The sequence below is a fragment of the Odocoileus virginianus genome, chromosome 15 (assembly GCF_023699985.2).
Source record: "Odocoileus virginianus isolate 20LAN1187 ecotype Illinois chromosome 15, Ovbor_1.2, whole genome shotgun sequence".
NCBI lineage: Eukaryota > Metazoa > Chordata > Mammalia > Artiodactyla > Cervidae > Odocoileus > Odocoileus virginianus.
The window spans coordinates 58182833-58207806 of record NC_069688.1 but is presented as its reverse complement, the minus strand read 5'-3'; the positions used below and the strand labels follow the sequence as shown (position 1 = coordinate 58207806).

Sequence of the window (24974 nt, the reverse complement as noted above, 5' to 3'; positions counted from 1 at the left end):
ATCAGCGCGGGTCAAATGAGTGCGCACGCGCAGCTCTTTGACTTCCGATCCGGTACCGCCTTAAGGCGGGGCTGGATGCCAGTCGCGGCCAATGGCGCGCGGGGTGAAGGTTGAAAGGTGGAAGGTGGCGCTAGGCCGTGGCGCTGATTTTCCCCAGCGCGTGTGCTGGGTTCCCTACCTGTCATGGAGGCAGTCTTGACTGAGGAGCTTGATGAAGAGGAACAGCTGGTGAGACGGCATCGCAAAGAGAAAAAGGAGCTGCAAGGTGACGGGGGAGTGGGAACCCAGGAGTCGCCAGGATCCAGGGAAGGGAGCGTGGCGGGTCGGTTCTGGGGAACGTTGAGGGACTTCTGAATCCTAGGCTTCTTCAGGGTTGCCAGTGACCTGCATCTCCAAGCCCCCTAAACCCCCTCGACCTTCAAAAGCTTCCTCTTTTCGGATGCGCCGCGTAACCCCCTTCCTGCGAGGACCCCGGGGTGCGGATTTCTGAAAACCCTTGGAAGCCGCCGTCTTGGACCCAGGCCCCCCTTTGCTGTTCCTGCCCTAGTTGACCGACACTTGGCCCTAATGGGTGCGTTTTGAAATATCTCACCTCAGTTTTAAGGACTCGGAAAGGATAGTTGAAAGGTTTAAACATTTAAGTCTCTTCCCCGCCCCCCCCACCCCCCGCCCTTTTCCTCATCCCACACCAAACTCACGGTTATGTTATTATTATTATTTTTTTGAGAGAGGGTCTTAGCTTCATCTGGACTCTTCTCTGTAACTGTCTGTTTTGTAATTTCTCTTTTTGCTTTCATAATTACTTTCTTCCTATACTCTTTTCTTCTTACCATCTTCTTATTGCTATTATTTCTTACTTCCTCTTATTCCCTGGGTTTTTGACGTAATGATTTTGGTGGCTTTTCAGCCAAAATACAGAGTATGAAGAATGCTGTTCCCAGGAATGACAAAAAGAGGAGGAAGCAACTTACAGAAGATGTTGCTAAGTTAGAAGCAGAAATGGAACAGAAACATAGAGAGGAGCTGGATCAGTTGAAGCTGACTTCCAAAGAGAGTAAAGTATGTGAAAGTAATGTTTCTCCTTGTCTACAACATCGGAAAGCAGTTGACCACTTCTGTAACACAGTGAACTATATAAAATCGTAAAACTGGAGGGAAAGAGGGAACTTAGTCATGCTCAGGTGTCACTTTTCATTGTTACTTTTCTGATCAGATTTACATGGTAGTGTGTTTTTTAAGGAAGGTCAGCAAAGAAAGTCTTAATGCCCCAGAGATGAACAGATTGATAAAATGGGCTAGAGGAAGCTTTACCAAAAGAAAGTGGAAGACCAGTTTCTTAGTGTCAGAATTGCTATTAAATAGGATTTGAACCTGGGCACATTTACTTGATCTTCTCGAGCATCAATTTCTTCACATATATGATACAAATACTACTGTTTAAGCACAAGATTTTTCTAAGAAATAGAATAAATGTGAAAACATTTTTTAAGTTATGAAAATGCTTTATGAGCAAGTTGTATTAAATAGAAATTTACTGATGTTTCTTGGGTAAATTGGAGCATGTTAACTGTCATCAGTTTAGCTAATATTTATTTGATCATTGTAGTTGCACACGATGTATTGTATGCCACATACTTTGTTTAACATATTATTCATTTTCTCAAGTAATTCTCACAATAACTAGTCAGTGTTACCTCTGAAGTGTCGATAATCCCATTTTTAAAATGGGAAACAGACTCAGAGAGATTAAAAACTTCATTCTAAATTTATAACAACCATTGAGTACCAAAGCCTGAATTCAAAATTAGAGCTGTCTTACTCCAAAAGGTGAATGCTGAATTGTTATAATTTTTATCTAGAGTGATAGCTTATGGATTTTAGATGTCAAAGACCATAGACTCCCTAACCTCACTCTCATTTTTGATAGTTGGAAAGTTCTTATGTCTGTGCAAGATTTTATCTACCATAAATAAATTTTATTTTACTTGGTTTATTTTTGGTCTGCTGTTGACAGAGAAAATAGCTTGTTTATACTAATTTATAAGTATGTTTATTTTCTTGAAGTTCTTTTGCCATTCTTCAAGATCCTGGCCTTCCTTGCCTTTAACATATTTATTGAAATCCAAGTAAGAAGGCATGCTTCCAGGTGTTTGTATTGTTAGAGTCATGGCATTCCTAATTATCTCCCTATCTTTTCTGTTAGTGAGATAGTTTAGTCTCTCAGGCCCTTCAGTTGTGAGATTTCTTTTCTAGGTTTTCAAGGTCAAAGTTGTTTCTACATATTGTCCAACTGTTAAAATACAAACTCTTCTCATACTTTGAACTATTATCTTTTTAAATTTTAACTGAAACTTGTTTTCTTCCAGAATGTCACCTGAATTCTTTTGTCATTTCTTTCTCTTTTTTCCCCTAGTTGTTGCTTTGTATCTTGCCTGTTGTCAGTATGGCAGTTTGTAAATTTTAGCACATTCCTCTGAAAAAATATAAGAATCCTATTTCACTAAAGTTGATAACCACTCTTTGAAGTCTTAATCTTATTTTGACATTTTGATTATTTGGGCCAAAGCCTTAGAGACTGCTGACTCTTGTTATCAGAGGCTTTGATATGTTTCATGTATGTGTCACCTAAAAACTAGCTTAATATATAGTTGTGGTAATAGAATACTAGCTGTTAATCCTGATAGTAAATAAGTCTAACATCTTTTTTCTTCAGCAAACACGTAACAGTCATTTGATGATTAAGACTAGTTGTAATGTCTTTATGATAACTATAAATTAGCAAATTTCTGCTAAGGTCAAGAAACAGTGCTCATCAGGTTCTGGCTAATTATGATGGAGGAAGGCCTTTGCCCCCACTTTTGAGGTTATGAAAGTAATATAAACTGAGCCAACACAGGATCTTATGTATTCTATAAAGTAAAACATTTAGAGACGGGAAGGGTGGCGTGCTGAATGAATTGGCACTTGTAGGAAGTGTTTAGAGGAATGGAGTAGGCATTCTGAAAAGGAAGGAAACCATACAGACATGAGCTTTGTCTTTGTAGAGCTGTAAGGAAAGTTCTTGGGAACCTGACAGATTCTCCCTAAAATATAAAGTAGATACAACCATGTCATTTAGTATTGTATCTAGTGCTGTTATTCAGATTTGAATTGTGGAATGACAAGTAATATGTGACTTGCAATAGTAATTTAATAATCTTATACTTTGAATAATAACTTAAAGGTATTTTTCCTTAACTTGGTAATGTTTTTTGTTTCCTTTAGATAGATTCTGTTGCTGTTAATATTTCAAACTTGGTTCTTGAGAATCAGCCACTTCGGATATCAAAAGCACAAAAGAGACGGGTATGAAAGTCGCCTAGTATTTGTTAGTGCTATGTGCGTAATTCTGTCTTAGGTGTTGTATTGGAAGGGAATAAAAAAAAAAAAAAAATGGGAGTTCCCTTGTCAAAGGACCTAAACTAACATTTATTAGGCTTTAGATTATATGAAATCTCATTTAGTCTTGACAGTAATCCTGTCAAGTAGGATTTCTTGTCCTTATTTTATAGATAAGAAAACAGGCCTATGTCTAGTCTGCAGTTCTCATAGGAAGGTGGATCTAGGAAAGGGGGTGTGCAAAGGATATTTTTTACAAATATATTATTCCAGACTTGATTTAGAATCTGAAGAGTGTGAGCCCAGGTGATTCTGATGTACAGCTTTGGTTAAAAACTATGGTATTAAGTGGTAAAAGAGGAATTTGAACCTAGAAGTTAAGATATATAGGCACACAAAATTAACAGGATTATGTAGTTATATATGTATTGGTTAGTAGTGATGAAAATTTAGAGAAGGAAAAATTCACTGTGCTAAGTGGTAAATAGTTGGTATTTTAAGAAAATATAGTTATTTAGTTAGGCTATGTGGAGTAAGTAAGACAGCTTGCACAAAAACAAATGTGAGAATGAAATTTTGCATCAAAGAGCTATAAGGAAACTGATTTATTGGATGTAATAAGTTTATGACATCAAAATTATGGGAATGTGATTAGATAGGAAAGGGCTTTTCACTTTGAAAAAGAACAAGAAGTTTAAATCCAGTCTTTTTATGCTCAAATATTGTTTTATTAACACAATGTTTTCTATGATTTAAATGTTTATTTTTAAACTAGCTTGTATCTTATGATTTAGTAGTACATATAATTTTTTTGTATTTTTTTATTTTTATATATTTTTTTAGTAAATATAATTTAGTATGTACATTTAATAAAGCATGGAATTGGTGTCAGTCAGGTGGAGATTTTAATCCCACTGTGGTGGCTTTGGATAAGATTCTCAACCTTTTTAAATCTTAGTTTCACATGTATGAAATGACAGTGGAAGTGTTAGTTGCTCAGCCGTGTCTGACCCCTTGGACTCTTTGAGACCCCTTGGCCTGTAGCCCGCCAGACTTCTCTGTCCATGGAATTCTAAAGGCAAGAATTCCAGAGTGGGTTGACATTCCTTTCTCTAGGGGATCTTCCTGACCCAAGAATTGAACCCGGGTCTCCAGCATTGCAGGCAGATTCTTTACCATCTGAGCCACCAAGGAAGCTTATGTATAGAACAGGGGAAAATAATACTTCATAGAGTTATTGTGAATGTTAAATAATTTACTGTTTCCAAACCCCTAATACAAGGCCTAAAGAACTGCTAGGTCAACAAATGATACTATTGTTCACTGTGTTTAAGTACTGCATAGTACACCGCTTAAGAAATTCAACCTAAGACAATTTGTTTGAAAGTTGCTTAAGTTGCAAATTGTCAAGCATTTCTTATACTAATGTAAAATTTTATTCTTGAGTAATTATTATAATTGTGAACTTCATAGACTCATGAAATTTAGGTTTTATGGTATCTTAGAGGTTATCTAGTTCACCAGCTCTCTACTCACGATATGTGTTCTTTCTGTTATAGTCTTATAATTGTCATCTATTTTCTATAGGTCAGAAGTGAAGGGCAGAAATTTTGCATAACAAAATATTTGTTGGAATTGACTCTGCTTAGTGTATAGTACTATATAGTGTTACCTTAGAGTGTGTGTGCTCATTGTTGTGTCCAGCTGTTTGCAACACCATGGGCTGTAGTCTGCCAGGCTCCTCTGGGATTTCCCAGGCAAGAATACTGGAATGGGTTGTCATTTCCTTCTCCAGGGGATATACCTGATCCAGGTATTGAACCGGGGTTTCTTGAGTCTGCTGCACTGGCAATAGATTCTTTACCACTAGTGTCACCTGGGAAGCCCATGTATTTTAGAGTGAAGTTGCTCAGTCATGTCCGACTCTTTGCAGTCCCATGGACTGTAGCCTGTAAGGCTCCTCTGTCCATGGGCTTTTCCAGGCAAAAACACTGGAGTGGGTTGCCATTTCCTTCTCCAGGGAATTTTCCCCTTCCAGGGATCGAACCCGGGTCTCCTGCATTGCAGACAGATGCTTTACCATCTGAGCCACCAGGGAAGCCCCTGTATCTTAGAGTAGCAACTCTTTAATCCTGCAACTATTTAATTCTAGAAAAGGACACAACTCCTCTATGTCTGTCAAAACTTGTTCAGTCTACCTTGTCCCTTAGGCAACAGAACAAACTTAACCTTTCTTAAACATTTTGTTACTTTTCTCCTAAAATATTCCATAGCTGAAATCATACTGTTTTCCAGCTATACTGTCAAAAAATGTATATTTTTATAGTCAGTAGATTGGCTGCACTTCTCTGCCAAGTCAGTACTTGGCAGAGAAAACACCCTTGTAAGTAATGCCCAAAGTTTCTTATTGCTTTGTTATGTTAACAGGATTTTGGAACAGAAAACACTGTGAGTTTATAGTATTTTAAGAAAATGGGACCTAAACACAAGGGTAGATAATTGGGTCTAAGACTTATCTTGAACCATTTCCCACCCCGCCTCCCACCCCTGCTGGCCCAGAGGCACCAAGGAATGAAAAGTCAGTTAACTAATGATGTTTGTCTTTGGGAGAGATACAGCTCTCTAGTAGAAAAACATGACAAAACTTGATGAAGTTTCATTACTGGAATATTTTAGAGCAGATCCCATATTTTTAATCTAGAAAAGCATAGGAAGTATTTTTTTTATTTCAGAGAGCTTCAGGGAAAACTCACTGGTATGGTAGAAACAGCCTGAAGTAGAACTTAGAAGAACTGGGTTCCAAAAATGTGAAATTTGAGACCTGGAATGGGATCTCCTTCAGTTTCTTTATATTATAAATGAGAAAGCTGAGGCTCACGTTGTCTCAATGGCATGGTAAAAGTTTACAACTCCTGCACCAGTTCCCAGCTCTTAAGATTTATCTTCAGACTTGTTTTTGCTGTTGCTATACCAAAATGACTCTAGTTTTACTGGCAGTGTATTTTTGAGTTGTTGTGCTATTGTGCTATTTTCACCTTATGTACGTTTTCATTAGAGTTTATTGATGCCATTTCTATCTCCAGGACTAGGGTGGTAAAATGGAAATTGCTCATGCCATTGGAAAACTGGTTGGGAAAACAATCCGATGTGTTTTCTACCTAGTGTCCTGGAAAGGAAATACAATTGCTTTGTAATATTGAAGCAGAGCATGAGGGGGAAAAAAATGAAATTCTTGGATGAGTATTTTAGAGGTTTTAAATTAAGGTTTTACAGATAGTGTAAAGTCCCAGTTTTCCAGTAGTTCTTGACATCATTAACTTCAGCTCCCATCTGCTCCAACTTTTATTCTGATTCAGGTGCCTGGATAGAAGGAGCTCTCTGTCCTTGGTCCCTGCTCTGCTTCTAACCAACTGTATGGCCTTTGGAAATCTTTCTTCGTGCTGTTTCCTCAGAAGAGGAAAATGAGGGGTTTTGGATTAGATGATATTCAAGGTGCTTATTCTTCCCCCCTCTGAAAAATGTTTTCTGTAGTCTTTTAAAAAGTAATAGTGCCATCTTGTGTTTTAAGGTTTTATGCCACTGTGATCCAGAGTTGTAGATAAGCAGTGAAATAAATTGTATCATGTTACTTTTGGCATGGTTTGAGTTGGAAAGAAAAAACTTAAATTGGTTTATGTTTATTAAGATAATACTGCTTTTGATTCAGGTGACTTAGAAAGCACTAGCTTTATCTGGCATGGCACATAACAAGAACATAGTAGAAGCAGGTGGCATTAAGTGAAATTGAAATTTGCCTTTCCATTCATATTTTCTGCTCTTAAGGAAAGGTTAGAGCTGGGGATATAAAAATTTTTACCTGTATCTTCTTTTTCTAGGTTTATCCAAATCCTTCACTGTAGCTTGTTACCAGTACATCAAGATTTATAGAATGTAGTTTAACTTTTTATTCTCTTAAATTAAAAATACTTGCTCTCAGCATACGAATAAAACATACCATGGACAACTAGAGAGACGTTTGCACAGACAGGCAGGCACATGTGCTGCGTGCTCAGTCGTGTCTGAGGCTTTGTGACCCCATGGACTGTAGCCTGCCAGGCTCCTCTGTGAAATTTTCCAGGCAAGGATACTGGAATTGGTTGCCATTTCCTCTTCCAGAGGATCTTCCTGACCCAGGGATCGAACCCCGTCTCCTGCATTGACATTTTACCGTTGAGCCACTTGGGGGGATACTGTGGTACCTAAAAGATACCATGGAGATTCAGAAACATGTTCACACACACACACATGCAGGCTCACACACAAAACAAAACTTATTTTGTAATCCTCCCATCCAGAGAAAAGCCCAATTTTATGTATATCCTTCTAGTGCTTTTTGAACTATGTATGCATAGACTTTCATATTAAGAACTATGTACCATCTTTTTTGCCTCCCACTCATCTCTTGATCCTTTTCTCTGGTGTTCTAGCTCTATGAACTGTGTTCAGCCACGAATGAGACATACAGTGCTTTCTGTCCTTTCATCCTTGTTATTCCAAGTGTCAGGGATTTTCTCTCTTTTCCCTAGCCTTCCCAGTCTACTTCCTATCCATCCTTCATATCATAAATCTCTCATTACCTTCTCCCCATCCCATCTTTGCATATGTTGGCATGGGAAGATTTCTTAGAAAATTTGAATAGAAGGAAAGCAAGTTGAAGAATGTAATGTATGATAGCACTTTTGTTAAAATACTGTTTTCTATAGATTTTCTATGAGTACATCTGTATTTATTAAAATGCATAGGAAAAAATCTGGAAGGATACATATCAGATCTCTTGAGCAGGCACTGAGAGATTGGCAGTGGTCCTTAAAGGGGACTTTGCGTTATCTGTAATAGCTTTTTAATAAAGAAGAATGTTTTTATCTGTTACTTAAGCTAAATGTGTATGTGTGTTTGTTTGTGCACATTTTTTTTTTTTTTTTAAGTACTGGATAAATAGAGCTCCTTTACCCTTCTAAAGACCTAAGCAAATTAATGCCTTGCTCATGAATTGGTCATTTAGCACATTAAGACCTCACTGGTGGGGTGATAAGTTATAAAGCTTGGACTTAAGTATGATAATGATGTTACTTTAAGGCCTAGGACAACTCAATCTAACATAGCACTTTGAAATCAGTAAGTCAAGTTTTTAGAAACTTGGCATGTTGTTTTCAAACACACCTCACAGAAAAATTTGAGAGCCTTGTTTTGTTCCAAGACAGAGCTTGGTGCTGGGTACACACAGATGAGAAATATTGGTTGTCTTTAGAAGAGTTCACAGTATAGAAAATTCTTCAGGTGATGAGATCATCTATCTGATAGTGCTTGTGGGAGAAGGGAGAAAAATGTTTTTGAGAATCTTATGTTTTTGTCCCCATGATAAATGTAAACGAGTCCTAATTATTAGGAATTAACTTTCCTACATTTTACCCTCTGCATAGGACAAAAAGGCTGCGTTGGAAAAGGAGCGGGAAGAAAGGATAGCCGAAGCTGAAATTGAAAACTTAACTGGAGCTAGACATGTAGAAAGTGAAAAACTTGCTCAAATATTGGCAGCCAGACAGTTGGAAATTAAACAGATTCCATCTGATGGCCACTGTATGTATAGAGCCATTGAAGATCAGCTGAAGGAGCAGAACGGCGTTCTGACTGTGGCTGCCTTAAGGTGTCAGACTGCTAGCTATATGCAGAGTCATGTGGAGGACTTTCTGCCATTCTTAACAAATCCTAATACCGGAGAAATGTATACTCCAGGTAATTTATTTTTTTCTGTTATGTCTTGTTGCTGTTGTAGCTGTGATGGTTATTAAGTAAAGTGATTTCTGGAACTGAGAATGAAAAAAAGGAAAGCCTGAATAGTCCTATGGGGGAAAAAATCTCAACATTTAGGCAAGATTATTTTCTATGACTTTAGTAGATGATAGCACATTTTGGTTTATCAAGATCTTCTAAGCACTTAACTACTTTGTAGCCAAAAATATTAATCTTAAGATAAAAATAGGAATAGGGTTCACATTACTAGTCTAAAAAGTGTGTTAATAAGTTCATATTTCACAAAGTTAAACTTTGCCTAGTCTCTGCAAATATCGGGCCTGAAGACGATCAGTAGAGAATGGTTAGGGAAACTAATTCCTCTTTTTATCCTGTATTTTGGAAGATTTAATTTTATTCTCAATAAGGCATAATATTCAGGCAGAATTTGACTTTGCAAAACCTGCCTTATTATTCTGTATAATAACTTTGATAGTTGGGAAGGTAAAAAAAAAATGCACAACTTGTAAGTAAAGGAGGAAACAAGTAAAAATCTGAAAAAGTTTCTGAAAGCAAAAGGGGAGTAAGGGAGAAAGTTAGTTCTTGAGATAAGATGGCAGATGTGGCAGTATGCACATATGGTCAGGGTGGATTGAAGAGGGGAAGGTTAGGGTTGACTTTTGTTTGATGAAGTCCCCAGCTGTGCTAGTTGTTGGGCAGGGGAGAGGAGGTGATATCCTCAGTTTGGTGAATCAGAGAAAAAGACTAAAGATGTAATTATCACGTCCTTTAGTCAAATGTTTATTGAAGGCTGCAGTGTGCTGATGTACTGTTCTCATCACTGGGGCTATGAGACAGTGAATAAGAGAGGCATACAGGACGTATTTTCTCCTAGATGCCCGTAATTTTTTTCCTCTTCCTCTAAACAGGAAGGGTGTTAGTGTTTTATCTGACTTTAACTTTCTGTGTAACATCAGTGGGTGTGCTCAGGATAAGCCACTATAAACTCTGCCGTTAGGTCTTTTATCTCCTCTCAAGACTAATACAGGAAGACCTTTCTTTGGCTAGAACTGACACAAATAAACATTTCCAAAATATGTAGGCACTATTTGAGTCACTGGGAAAGGAGTTTCAACTCATTTGTACTTTAGTCTCTTCTCACATTTCTTACAGGGTTTTATAGTGAAGCCCGTTTTACAGAGGATGCATCTTTTAACCTTTTAGCATATTCTTTCAGATGCAGATTTGGATTTTACAGTGTGAATGTGGTGGAAGTTTTGGGGTCAGTGCTTGGATCAAGAGAGGTAGGCTTATAATTTAGTTGAGATTGCTAGACCTCAGGTTGAGGGAGAGAAGCAGAGATGAATTGCTTTGCTCTTGGATGGAAAGTTGGAGTGAGTTAAGTTTGGATTTGGGAAATGGATTAAATTCTGGAGGATATAGCTGGAGAAGGAGGAAGTTCATAACTTGGGCATTTTCATCAGGCATTGTGGGAGTTATAAAAGGTATCTAATATGAGTTCTAAAAAGTGCTGTATTCTGATCTGTTTCCTACAGAAGAGTTTGGAAAGTACTGTGATGATATTGTAAACACAGCTGCATGGGGGGGTCAACTTGAGGTAAGTTTGTTATTCATCATGAAATTGTTAAATTATTTTTAAATCCCTTCTGTAGTTTTCAGACATATTTTTCAGATGATCCAAATTTTTCTTTGACAGTTCCTTTTCTTTATATATTTGCTATTTCTCTACTGAAAAAACATTGATGTAGGGAGTTAATATTCTTAGGCCTTTAATTTAATTATGTGCCTTTGGGAGCTGAAGCACTATGTAATTTTAAATAGCCCAGTGTTTGATTTGTGAGTTGGTGAAGGTAGTGTTGTGTCTGCATATTTACATTTGTGATCTTGCTACAGGCAACATATTTGAGTTTATGGACTTATGAAAGTGAAGATTTTCTCAAATACAGTAAAATATTACCCAAGTGGCTCAACTGATGAAAATCACATTGGAAAATGTCAGAAATAGAAAACAATATTTTAATGTGAGATTACAGGTCAAATCCTACCATAACACATCTATTACAATTGTGTCTTGAGTTCCTAGTTGATACTGGCTGATTTGAAAGCAGTATTTAATGCATTAAAACTTACTTGCAAGAAAATATGTTTAGTCTTTTTTAGGAAGTTAATCATGATTTTTTTTAAAGCTCTAATTATGTATCTTACTGTTATCTTGTTTCATTAAAGGAAGATAAAACACGTTGAGTGTCCGGGTGGTGATGCGGTAGCCTGGAGTGTTAGGAGTCAGGGAGTAACAGGGGAGTCTGGGGGCTGGTGCCTCCTGCTTCTCGGTTTTCTGACTTTGGGGAAGTCAGCCAACCTCCTGAGCTCATTTCCTGATTATTGAATGAGGATAATAAAGCCCCATGTGCACGTGTTAGTCCACTTGTATATATTAAATAAGACAAAGGCTATATGCATTGAAGTTTGAAGCTGAGGTGCTACATGGGTGAATCTAGCAGTGTTATTAATATTACTGCGTAATGATGATTGGCCATCTCAAATAGTCTGTGGCTCTGCGTATTTCACTTCAAGAATTAAGTTTGAAGATATGACATGATTGCTTCATCAAAGTGTTTTTATTAGCAGTGCTATATTTGTACCTCTTAGCCACCAGGGGGAACTTGTTTTATATGCCTTAATGATTTACATGCCTCTCCTGGGTCTTTGAAACTTGGGAAGATTAGCTTTGTGACTACATTCAGTTCAGTTCAGTCGCTCAGTCGTGTCCGACTCTTTGCGACCCCATGAATCGCAGCATGCCAGGCCTCCCTGTCCATCACCAACTCCCGGAGTTTACTCAAACCCATGTCCATCAGGTCGGTGATGCCATCCAACCATCTCATCCTCTGTCGTCCCCTTCTCCTCCTGCCCCCAACCCCTCCCAGCACCAGGGTCTTTTCCAGTGAGTCAACTCTTGCAATGAGGTGGCCAAAGTACTGGAGTTTCAGCTTCAGCATCAGTCCTTCCAATGAGCACCCAGGACTGATCTCCTTTAGGATGGACTGGTTGGATCTCCTTGCAGTCCAAGGGACACTCAAGAGTCTTCTCCAACACCACAGTTCAAAAGCATCAATTCTTTGGCACTCAGCTTTCTTCACAGTCCAACTCTCACATCCATACCTGACCACTGGATAAACCATAGCCTTGACTAGACGGACGTTTGTTGGCAAACTGATGTCTCTGCTTTTTAATAACGCTGTCTAGGTTGGTCATAACTTTCCTTCCAAGGAGTAAGCGTCTTTTAATTTCATGGCTGCAGTCACCATCTGCAGTGATTTTGGAGCCCAAAAAATAAAGTTTGACACTGTTTCCACTGTTTCCCCATCTGTTTCCCATGAAGTGATGGGACCAGATGCCATGATCTTAGTTTTCTGAATGTTGAGCTTCAAGCCAACTTTTTCACTCTCCTCTTTCACTTTCATCAAGAGGCTTTCTAGTTCCTCTTCACTTTTTGCCGTAAGGGTGGTGTCATCTGCAAATCTGAGTTTATTGATATTTCTCCTGGCAATCTTGATTCCAGCTTGTGCTTCCTCCAGCCCAGCGTTTCTCATGGTGTACTCTGCATATAAGTTAAATAAGCAGGGTGACACAGCCCTGACGTACTCCTTTTCCTGTTTGGAACCAGTCTGTTGTTCCATGTCCAGTTCTAACTGTTGCTTCCTGACCTGTATACAGGTTTCTCAAGAGGCAGGTCAGGTGGTCTGGTATTCCCATCTCTTTCAGAATTTTCCACAGTTTATTGTGATCCACACGGTCGATAGCTTTTGCGTAGTATTAGGAGTAATTAAAGATGCTTGAACTTTTAATAAGAATCTCAAATCAATGTGAGTTCTAGGGACATAAGTGACTCTTTTTAAATTGAGAAAAACTTTTAAACATCTTTTGAAGGACATTTTCTCTTAAATTCATTTGAAATAAGAGTTGCTGTTTTCACAATGGAGTAAATTTAAATTATTAAAGGGAAATTCTGTGTATGCTTTCTGAAGACTTAGATGGGATGCTAAGATTTCCAGAGCTTGTTTTGTACCCTCCATTCCATGCCTTTTACTGAACTCTTGGTGTGTATTAAGGAATAGAAGTAGATCCCTGCTCTGACTGGTTGCCCTGTTCATGCATCAGCTCATCAGTTTATGATGTGAATAAGATTTACCTCTATTTCTCTTACAAATATATATATGTATATATATAGTTTCCATTTTGTCTTTTATAGCTAAGAGCCCTGTCTCACATTTTACGAACACCGATAGAGATAATACAGGCAGATTCTCCTCCTATAGTAGTTGGTGAAGAATATCCAGAAGATCCATTAATACTTGTGTAAGTACCTAGAAATCCCTACTGTTAATATTTTTCATAATTAAGACAAAAGGGATTATGAAAAATTTTAGTTATGTATGTTGATTAATCAAAACAAGTCTATTTTCAGCAACATTAATTATGCTTATTTCATGTTAAAGGCAATTACAGAATTAGCATTGTCAAAATACATGGTTTAGATACTTGTTTAAACCTTTTGTGATTTATTGTTATGTATGAGTTAAGAATAAAGTAATTTCTAAAGGTTGCAAAATTTTAGGATTATTTTTCATGTTTTTCTGGTTTGACATTAATAATGCTAAAAGTTTCAGCAAGTGTAAAAGCTGAAATACATTCATGCTGCCTTATTGTTTATTCTTTAGAGATTTTTTTTTTCCTTTATATTGTAAAAGTATTTTACATAATTGAGAGTTCTCTGAAACACAGCATGAAGAATTTGCCATCTCAGTCTTGTTTTTCACTCTAATGATTGTGTTTTACCGGACAAACTCAGCGGAGTTATTGAACCATGTTTTACTCACTGGTGATGCTTTTTAAATGGTGTTAAAGTTTTAAGTAATGAAGTCTATTGAATGATACCCCTGTGAAGTCATTAATTCAGAGTACTTGGTTTTAGATACATAAAACATGTATAAAAAAAAAAACATGTATATACAGTGAAATACTTTTGTCTAAATTACTTATTTCTCCTTTTTTCATTTCAGTTATATGAGACATGCATATGGCTTAGGAGAACACTACAATTCTGTTACACGGTTGGTGAACAGAGCTACTGAAAATTGCAGCTAGTCTATAAAATGTTGCTGTTATGTCAGTGTGCTGATCTGAGAATTAATACCAAGTATTGGATTATTCTCAGTGTTTCTGAAAAAACACAACTACCTTAAATCAGTTTTATGGCAAAGCTACTAATAGGTTTTAAAAAAATGCGCCTGAGAGAAACTATAACCAGTGTCCCCTTAATGGTGTTTTAAAAACACTTGTAAGTTCTTTGTGGAGAATATCATTTATAGACCAAGATGGTACCCTGATTGTTGATATTTTTATTAAATATAAGATTCTGAACATTCTATTCTATGTTAAAGTTGTTAAAAAAATTTTTTTTCTCATTACTGAAAGCTTTCAGTAACCATATCAATGTAATTTTTCGTGAGGAAGTGAAATGGCTCAGTCTCTTTGACATTGCAATAATGTGATGGTGATAGAAAATTTAATTAATGTTTATAAATAATTTGATTGCAGTAACATTGCTGTTGATGGGATTAATGTTGTGACTTTTTAAAAAATTTATTTTTAATTAGGGGATGATTGCTTTACAACGTTGTGTTGGTTTCTGCCATATAACAACATGAATCAGCCCTGAGTATACATATATCCCTTCCCTCTGGAACCTCCCTCCCTAAGCCGCCCCTGCAGGTTGATGCTGTGACAGTTTTGTAACCCCATCAAAGTGCAGCTAAGAAGGTTGCTTTAATAAAAATCAAAATAAGTCTTTTATTTGTATATAACTTTAAAAGATGCAGCACATTATTGCTTTTCTAATTCATTGCTTATTCCTTGTTATTTCTCAACTTCAGAATGGTTGTTACATCATTTCTTGATTATCTTAACTATAAATTTTTATATTCTTTGTTGTAATTTCTCTATCACTACTCAGCTGCTTTGCTTTCCTTGTTCCCTTTTCCGCTGAGAAATAGTTATTAGCTTCTGTTATTCTTTAACTTGTGCAAATTGAAGGAGTAGCAATGTAAGAGGGTCCAAGGCCAAATTTACTTCGAATTTTTCTTCTTTTTCAATTTGTCTTATAAGGTTTCTCTTTTTGCTTCATTCTCTAGGATTAGGGAAAGTCTTTTTTTTTTTATTCCTTCCCTCTTTTTTTTTTTCATTTATTTTATTAGTTGGCGGCTAATTACAGGGAACGTCTTTGTTACTTATTATTTTATTAGCCTTATTAATTTCATCTTTCCTCAAATATTTGAAAATATTTGTTTCAAATATCTGGGAATTTTTATGTTTTATATATATATATATATATGGATAAAGCTGAAAGCCACTGTTGAGTCAAGACTGTATAATAAAATCAGTACAGTATTTTTCAGTTGAATGATTTGTCAAATCAGATTTTAGGTTATTTATAAAAATATTTTAAGAAGATAGTACACCCATATGTACAAATGTGTGTAATAATTTGTTATGTAAGGGATTTTATGATAATGAGACCTTTTTGGTTTGATCTGTTTTTCTCAGATAAATAACTAGTAACATTTTACATCAAGTGTATATAAAGTTTGAATTTTTTCTCCATAAATGCAACTGATTTTTCTAAGTAAATACTGGGTTTTATGAGCTTCCCCAGTGGCTCAGTGGTAAAGAATCCACCTGCAATGCAGGAAATATGGAGACCTGTGTTTCATCCCTGGGTTGGAAGATCCCCTGTAATGGGAAATGGCAACCCACTCCAGTAATCTTGCCTGAAAAATTCCATGGACAGAGGAGCCTGGTGGGCCGTATAGTCTGTGGTGTCACAGAGTTGGACTCGACGGAATACCTAAGTAACAACTGGGTTTTATAACATAAAAAACAGGGTATCAGTATTATGTATTCAGCAGGCGACAGTGTGGGGAACTATTGAGCAGATAAGTAGTGCATGAAGGCATTAACACTTGCAGATTAAGAACCATTCTGCCTGCTGATCAATTCTGAAGGCCGCTTGTTTTGTAATGCTGGATCTGGATTTTTTGTGCAAGGGGGATGTGGTGGGTAATCTGTTACTTTAAAATTAAAAGAGAAGCATTAAGCAATAAAATAAGATGCAGTGAAATCTAGTTATTGTAAATTCTCACTATATTTAAAGTATTGTAAAATAACTTATTGGCTATTTTTTTCTAGCAGAGTAAATAGAATTTTCTTGATTATAGGTATATTTTTATTTTTAAGTGGTTATGGACAGGATTTGTATGTTGCAGCTTCTGTTCCTTCATAAAACTTGAGATAAAAATTGTTTTAGCTGTAACCTAAAATTAAAGTCTGAAAAATGGCACATGTTAAGTTAAAAGCAGCATATACAAGTTTAGTTTGCTGTATGATGCTGATCTCTTAGGGAAATCTGATAAGCTTTCTTTTGTCCTGACTTAGAAAAGTACATGTCAGAGTTATGGAATATGTCTAATTTACTTCAGTGAATTTTATCTACTTAAGTATGTTTATAACATATAAAGCAAATAAGGATGTGTAACTATAGTGAACAGTACAGTTTTGTTCATATTATCTAATGTTTGCTAAAAGAAAAAATAAAAGATGAATTAAATCAGCATTGTTCAAATTGTTATTCTTTAATACTTTTAGAATATAGAACTAGAGAAAACTTTTTTAGAATTTTATTTAGTTTTTATTTTGTCCTCATGTATAATTGAAAATAATAGAGATTCTAATATTTATATATTATTTTGTTGTTTTAAAATAATGAAGGGCAAATTAGAAGACTATCCAAAACTCTTGGATGTTAAAGAAAAATGAATACACATGAGTAAGAAAATGAAGCAGTAAGAAAGAAATCTGTACAAGTTACTGCTGGCACACACTTGTTAATACATTGTCTTGGAAGAAGTTGTTAGGAACTAGCTGAGGCAATAGGTCAGGGGTTTTTTTGAAATTTAATTTGTAATTCCATACTGTTTTTACTTTTCCTGAACAAATGAGCTTTTTCTTCCTGTCTTGTGTATTTACATACATTGATTTTTCTAAGTCTTAACTTGAAATATATCTTTTTCCATCTTGTGGAAAAGTAGAACTCACAGGATTCCTAATTCTTTCTTTAACGTAAGTTTCAGAAGCAGCAGTCCTTTATGTTACCCCACCTTGTTCCTTCCCACAAGGCCTTTGAACTAACACTGAAGTTGGGTCCAGCTTGCTTCACCTAGTTTATTGTCCTCTTGGTCTCAGCTTCAGTAGCTCCGACCTAGGTAAGCTCCCCAGGCTTCTCCCATCGGGGCTAGGTTAGGCACCCCGGCTCATACATGTTACTTTCTACTAGCTCTACACTTATAATAGTTATTTACATTTAGTTGTTTATTATTATTGTTATTATTTCCCCTTAGTCTTTTAAGTGCTTAGAAGCAAGGACCTCACTATTAAAATGTCTATCACATTGCTGCTGCTGCTGGTAAGTCACTTCAGCCACATTGCTAGGCCTATATATTATAAAGTGCTTTAAGGTTTGTTAATAATTATAAGATCAATTAAGTGGATGGGATATGACTTTTAGGAGTTTCATTAGGCTAATAGACTGTTAAGAATAAATGAGATAGTGACTTAGAATCCTTCTTGCTCACAGAATGGTTGTCTTTTGATTTATATTACCCTTGGTGAATTCTTAAGTCTTCTGGTTCGTTGAAGAATGGAACCCAAGAATTTTCTTTTTTTAAAACTTCTGATGGTGTGTTACAGTTAATTTACCTTCATGTGTCGATTAGGACAATCTGATTTTAACAAACCTGAAAAATAATGACTTCTGAAGTAAGTGTGGGTATGTATGTCTGCTCAGTTGTGTCTGACTTTTTACGACCCATGGACTGTAGCCCTCCAGGCCCCTCTGTTCATGGAATTTTCTAGGCAAGAATACTAGAGTGGGTTGCCATTTCCTCTTGCAAGGGATCATCCTGACCCAGGGGTTGCTGAAAATAAATATACAGACCCAAAACAAAAAAAAAAAATTTGCTAATATACTGACCAGGAAGAAGTGTACGATTGTCTTTCAGTATACTTGGGTGACTAATATGGCTTACTGAAGCAAACTATTGCTTTTACACAGGCTGCTGAATTTATTAATTTTTTTAACAGGAATGACTTAGTCTTGCTCCTGATTTAAAAAAAAAATACCAAGCCCTGCCTTCTATAAGGACTAAGTCAGTTCATTTACATAAAGAAGTAGCACACTGCTTGATATGTAATAAATGCTCAGTAAAAGTAATTTTTTCTATTGTGCAGTTTCATATAGATGTTTAAATAGAAATCTTCAGCTTTTGTTAACTCTCAAGTGTGCAAGCACTACTCTTGGGACTTAGAGAGGTGCTGACACCATGTAGCACTGAGGCACTTGGGACATAGTAATGAACAAGATAGGTCACTTTTTTCATGAAGCCTGTAGCTTCTCCCACTTCTGGTGGATCTGTTGCTTGAGCATCTCCGAATTCTGGGGTAGGCACAGCACCAGACACAGATGGAACAGACCTACACAGATGACTTCCCCAGCTTCTATAATTACCTAAGGTCAAACTATATGGTTCCTAGTCGGTCTTTTTCTCTGATTGAGCCCTGAAAAGAATTTGGTACTATAACAAAATGCTTAAACCATGTAATGAGCTTTGGGACTGGGCTTCAGGTGTAAGGTGTAAGTTAAAAAGGCCTTGAAGAGATTGTTAGCAGGAGCCTAATGTTGGTAAGGAATATGAGGAAAATGTTATTAGAATTTGGAAGAAAAGTAACTCCTGTTACATAGGAGAAGAAAGTTTAACAGTGATGCTAGTAAGCATTAACATGGAAAATAAGTGTATCTCATCAGCTGAGTGATCTCCCTGAGGAGATTTCTAGAGAGTATTGAGGGTGCTATCTGGGTTCTTCTAGCTGTCCATAGTAAATGATGGAGGAGAAAGACAAGCAAGAGGAAAAAAATGAGCTGCAAACTTTGGGGTTTGAAAAGCAAAGAAAAATTTGCTCATTCTTAGCCAGTCCAGACAGTTCAGTTCAGTTCAGTTGCTCAGTCATGTCTGACTCTTTGCAGCCCCATGGACTGCATGCAGCACACCAAGCTTCCCTGTCCATCACCAACTCTAGAGCTTGCTCAGACTCATGTCCATTGAGTCGGTAATGCCATCCAACCATCTCATCCTTGGTTGTCCCCTTCCGCCTTCAACCTTTCCCAGCATCAGAGTCTTCAATTGAGTCAGTTTTTTGCATCAGGTGGCCAAAGGTTTGGAGCTTTAGCATCAGTCCTTCCAGTGAATATTCAGGACCGATTTGCTTTAGAATTGACTGGTTTGATCTTGCAGTCCAAGGGACTGTCAAGATTCTTCTCCAACACCATAGTTCAGAAGCATCAATTCTTTGGTGCTCAGCTTTCTTTATAGTTCAACTCTCACATCCATACATGACTACTGGAAAAATCATGGGTTTGACTAGATGGACCTTTGTTGGCAAAGTAATGTCTCTGCTTTTTAATATGCTGTCTAGGTTGGTCATAGCTTTTCTTCCAAGGAGTGAGCGTCTTTTAATTCCATGGCTGCAGTCACCATGTGCAGTGATTTTGGAGCCTAAAAAATACTCTGTTACTGTTTCCATTGTTTCTCCATCTATTTGCCATGAAGTGATGGGACTGGATGCCATGATCTTAGTATTTTGAATGTTGAGTTTTAAGCCAACGTTTTCACTCTCCTCTTTCACTTTCATCAAGAGGCTCTTTAGTTTTTCTTTACTTTCTGCCATAAGGGTGGTGTCATCTGCATATCTGAGGTTATTGATATTTCTTCCCGAAATCTGGATTCCAGCTTGTGCTTCAGCCAGCCAGACAGTAAATGATGGTAAAATTAAGGAGTGAGTTTCAGATAGAATCCGCCTGCAATGCAAGAGACCTGGGTTTGATCCCTGGGTTGGGAAGATCTGGAGAAGGGAATGGCAACCTGCTCCAGTATTCTTGCCTAGAGAATTCCATGGATAGAGGAGCCTGGTGGGCTACAGTCCATGGGGTCACCAAGAGTCATATACAATTGAGCAGCTAAGACTTTCACTTTCAGATAGAGAGCAAATCAGGGAACTGTCAGGAAAATGAACTCCAAAGATGAAGCCAAGGGAGTAAAACCCTTTGTTAGGACCTCAGGAAAATGAAAGACATTTCCTAATCAACAGACTAGAGAGCTTCTAAAATTCTTAAAGCTACTGTCCCACAGTAGTTTCGCTTGGGAACCTATAATAGAGAAAGGCTATTACAAAGAGATTTGGGGTGTGGCTTTTGTCTGAAAGAGTGAATTATGAACTGTTTCAAGGCAAACTTAACAAAATTTTTTAAAGGGATTGACTATCAATTTGGGTCAAAAGTGAGTACAAAATGAAAAGAGCTCTTATACATTGCTGGTAGGAACATAAACTGATGAAGCCACTTTGGGAAACAATCTGGCAGTTCCTAAAAGGGTACCATATGACCTCTCCTAGGTATACGCCCAAGAAAATTGTACATAGCACTATTTGTAGTAGCCAAAAAGTAGAAACAATCTAAATGTCCATCAACTGATAAGTGGATAAATAAAATATAGTATAGCTATAGGATGGAGTATTTTTATTCAATAAAAAGGACTGAGGTACTGATACATGCTATAACTCTGGATGAACCTTGAAAGCATTATGTTGAGTGAAAGACACATATGTTCTCATCTGTATAAAATGTTTGGACTAGGCAAACATATAGAAAGGAGATTAGTGGTTACCTAGGGCTGGGGTGGGTCTTCCTGGTGGCTCAGTGGTAAAGAATCTGCCTGCAACGCAGGAGACCCGGGTTCAACCCCTGGGTCAGGAAGATCCCCTGGAGGAGGGCATGGCACCCACTCCAGCATTCTTGCCTGGAGAATCCCATGGACAAAGGAGCCTGGTGGGCTACAGTCTATAGGGTCGCAGAGAGTCAGTAGGACATGACTGAAATGACTGAGCATGCCTGCACAGGGCTGGGGTAGATGGGAAGGATGCGAGGGTAAATGAGTCCTGCCTAGATGGTAAGTTTTTGAATAAAATGTTTTAAGCCATTAAGTTTCATGGTATTGTTACTCAGCAATAGATAACTGAAACAGGCAGTATTAATAGAACTGATTACATATTGGAAATAAGAGAAGGAGAAATTAAAAATGTTTACCAGATTTTCTAGGTTAGGAAAATTTAATAATAATAATAAAAAAAAGCAGTACTAGATTGTATTGGCCTGTTTACCCATTTAAAGCAGGACAAAAATTACCCATTTAGACAGTGTCAGCTGGGGTCCTAGCCATACAGCATTACTTTATAGAGGAGATGAGTATCTATGAGACTTCTTTTTTTTAAACAAAGCTTTATAATTAGTTTGTTCAGATAGTAACATCATGATTGTTCTTAGGAAACTAAAATAGTATCAAAATAAAGACACTGGAAAATAGGTTTGGAAGGTTTGGAAGAGATATTTCAATAAGAGCAGTGATTAAGTACCTAAAAAATGATCTTTCTAGCAATTGGAACTCTATTAATCAGCACCTTTTATTTTATTGTTAGGATGATACTGATGTTCATTATAATACCCTGTATAAATTTAATGATTCTTCTTTGGGACTTTGGCACTTGCTTCATCATCTTATTTGGAAAAGCTCCTGTCTCTGATAGCACCCCTGCAGTGAAACCTTCTCAGGTTACCCTAAAATTGCAAACTCCTTACCTGTTTTATTATTTTTTTCCTTAATATCTAATGCCATCTAACACGCTAGGTATACTTATTTGCTTGTTTTTTCTCCTCCTTATAGAATGTAATTTCATTGAGAGATTTTTGTCATTTTAATTCACTCTCTATCCCCAGTGGAACAGTGTTGCACATAGTAGGTACTCCTAAATGTTTGTTGAATGAATAAGGGGAATTATAGAGGAAGATGGCACTGTGTCCTAAGTACTTTGAATGCAGAATGCATTTTATAGTGTTCACGTTTTTGGAAATTAGCCCTCCAGGTGTGATACATATATGTAGCCCAAATGCCTCCAAGCCTCATAACTGGCCCAAGTGGGGCTCTCATCAAATATCTCTGCCCTCATCTCTTTTCCCTTACTCTTTTGCCTTTGTCTTAATCACTCATTTGGAAATTTTCAAAGATTATACAAAAAATAGTAAGAATAATATAATGAACCCCTATTGCCCATTACTGATCATCAATAATTACCAATGTTTGGTCAATCTTATTTGATCTATTTTTTCCGCTCACTTTTCTGCCCCACTTATTAAAAAAAAATCACCTGAAAATCCAGATGCATTTCTAAATGTTAGGTACATTTTAAGAAAATAGTACCATCATGTCATTGTTATACATAACAAAATTAGTAATTCCTGATACATTGTCCATGATCAAATTTCCTCAGTTGACTCTGAAATATTTTCATTCAAATCAGGATCCAAATAAGATTCACAGATTGCATTTGACCGTTGTTTTTCTTAAGTCTCGTTTTTTTATAACAGTTTCCCCATCTTTTTATTAATGACATAACTTGTTGGTTAAATATTGTATATCATTTGCCTTATAGAATTTCCCAGTTTCGAGATTTGGCTGACTGCTTCCCTGAGATTAATTTAGCCTTTTTTCTATTCCTTATATTTTCTGTAAATGGTATTTAGATACAGAAGCCTGATTAAACTCAGATTCAAGAATATTTAATATTGGTAATGTGTAATTTTGATTGTATGACATCATGATAGACCTGAAAACAATATATGATTGTCTCAATTTTAGCGATGGTAAAATTGATTAGTAGGTAATTAACCTGATTTCATACTTGAAAAGTTCCCTGTCAACCTCTCACCTAATGCATTTAGCATCAAATTATGATCTGTATATTTATATCCATTATTTCATTAGGTTTGCAAAAATGGTGATTTTCTAAATCTATTTTTTCTTCCTCATTTATTGGCTTCAATTTTTCTATGAATAAGAACTTTATTAGGTTACACAGAAATATGATTTGTACTGGAAAAGCAGAATAAGTGCTTCATTTTTTTCCATTTATTATTTTTCAGTCTTAAGAGTTGGTTCCCCAGCAAGTTCCAATGTAATCAGTGGCTTTCTTTTATTTTTATGATACCATGAGCTCTAGATTTTAATTTATTTTGGTCCATTCATCATTCTTTCTGATTCTCAAATTTTCCCATTTTAGACTAATGGAAGCCCTTAGAAGTGGCTTGTATGTTCTTTTGATGTGATCTCATTAGTCCTTGGTAACTTCCTGTTTCTGGTATAAGATATTCTAGGCTCATCTTGTACATTTCCTGCCCCAAACCTGGAATCAGTTATTTTCCTTCCCTACCTTTTAGACAGGAAATTAGCCAATGCTCCCACCTTCAGCATGATAGATCTAAGAATGTTTTTGTTTCCATGACACACCAATTCTGCAATTAGAGATTCCAAAGATGGGTAGTAAGGAACCTGTTTCTCTTCCATACCCATGGCTGAAAGGTTGTTAATAAGAGCACTGAAGGGTGGTAAAAACACTAAAGTCGTTAGCTTAATTGGAAAGAACATAACAAAGATGCCCTCAGCATTAGAAAAACTGCCTGGCCTGAAAACACTGTACCTTCAGAATAACCAAATTTCCAAAATGTGCCCAGAGATAAGCAACTTGACCAAGGTGAGAAACAGCATTATCTTTTTCAACTAAGGATGGAAGATAGGAAGAGAAAAAAGAGTTAAGAGAAGAAGGCTTCAGTCACTGGAGACGGCTCCCTGGAGAATTAATGTGGATGGTTGCTGGAAAGGCATCAGAAGGCTTTCTCCTTTGGTGAATGACATATGGTAGGGGGAGATGTTTCAGTTTATTCATACGCTCTGTGGTCCACACTTGGAATCAGAGTGTTAGATCTCTGCAACACTCATTTTTCTGGGGGCTGACATTTGGAGAGGGCTTGGGAGCCTGGATCTACTTGTCTACCTTGGGGCTCCATCTCAGAGTGGGTTTGAAGATCCCTGGGGACTATCCTGAAGCTGTTGCGTATGGAATGAAGAGATGTTTCTGATGTAAGAAGGGAATTCTTTTCAATTTGCTAGAGCAGGCTACAGTTTGAAATGGAGTGTTGGCAGGAAATGGGAAGGACAGAACATGGATTTCTTATGAAGTAGTCTTTAAAAGAAACTTAGCATTTTAAATAAAGAGCATCCTTTGTAAAGAGCAACAGAATGAATCCCAGATGCTTGTGTTAAGTATTTCTGATGAATGATATTTCTGTGAAACTCCAGCTGCTAAAAATCTTGAAGTTGGGAGAAGGCAAGGGATATTAACTTTGTAGTTTTCTTTTTGTTCATTTCTAAACTGTCATCAGCACTGAAAGAATCTATAGCCAGCTAAGTAATAGTAATTCATTATAGTTCATTAGTTTTGAGTTGAGAGTTACTAAAAACAACTCTTATTTTCTTACCTTCACCTACTTCATTTCTTAGGTTTACCAAATTATTTGAGTTTGTAATCTGTGCACATGTCTTTCCAAGAAATAGGGGAATACTCCAAAACTCCCCCTTTAATAACTTCCCAAAGTACCTTTGAGTTACAGAACAACAGTAAAGATTTGGACTTTTCTAATGTGACAGAGGAGTTTTATGCAGAAGAATCTGGAATTTGAGTGAGCCAATTCTCCACCTCTGTGTGATTTTTTTTTCCCCCTTAGAGTAACAGTGCATTTGTTCTTAAGA

At 36.8% G+C, this 24974-nt stretch overlaps 2 protein-coding genes across 3 annotated transcripts in view; both read left to right on the top strand.

Annotated features, from left to right (window-relative positions):
* Positions 1 to 72: 72 nt before the first annotated feature.
* OTUD6B (OTU deubiquitinase 6B) lies at positions 73 to 16837 on the top strand. Of its 2 annotated transcripts, none has more exons than XM_020870012.2 (7): positions 73 to 265; positions 908 to 1059; positions 3265 to 3345; positions 8838 to 9150; positions 10704 to 10765; positions 13421 to 13527; positions 14232 to 16837. In XM_020870012.2, exons 1-7 carry the CDS (start codon positions 184 to 186, stop codon positions 14314 to 14316), a joined length of 882 nt encoding a protein of 293 aa, XP_020725671.2. In that variant the 5' UTR covers positions 73 to 183; the 3' UTR covers positions 14317 to 16837. The 2 variants fall into 2 exon arrangements, with proteins under 2 accessions (XP_020725671.2, XP_070333518.1); XM_070477417.1 differs by lacking the exon at positions 73 to 265 and adding an exon at positions 316 to 571.
* Positions 16838 to 16940: 103 nt separating this feature from the next.
* LRRC69 (leucine rich repeat containing 69) overlaps positions 16941 to 24974 on the top strand; it is an 82641-nt gene continuing 74607 nt past the window's right edge. The window contains exon 1 of the mRNA XM_020870011.2: positions 16941 to 23919. Within this exon, the coding sequence (XP_020725670.2) occupies positions 23737 to 23919 (183 nt within the window). The 5' untranslated portion in view covers positions 16941 to 23736. The remainder of the gene's footprint in view (positions 23920 to 24974) is intronic.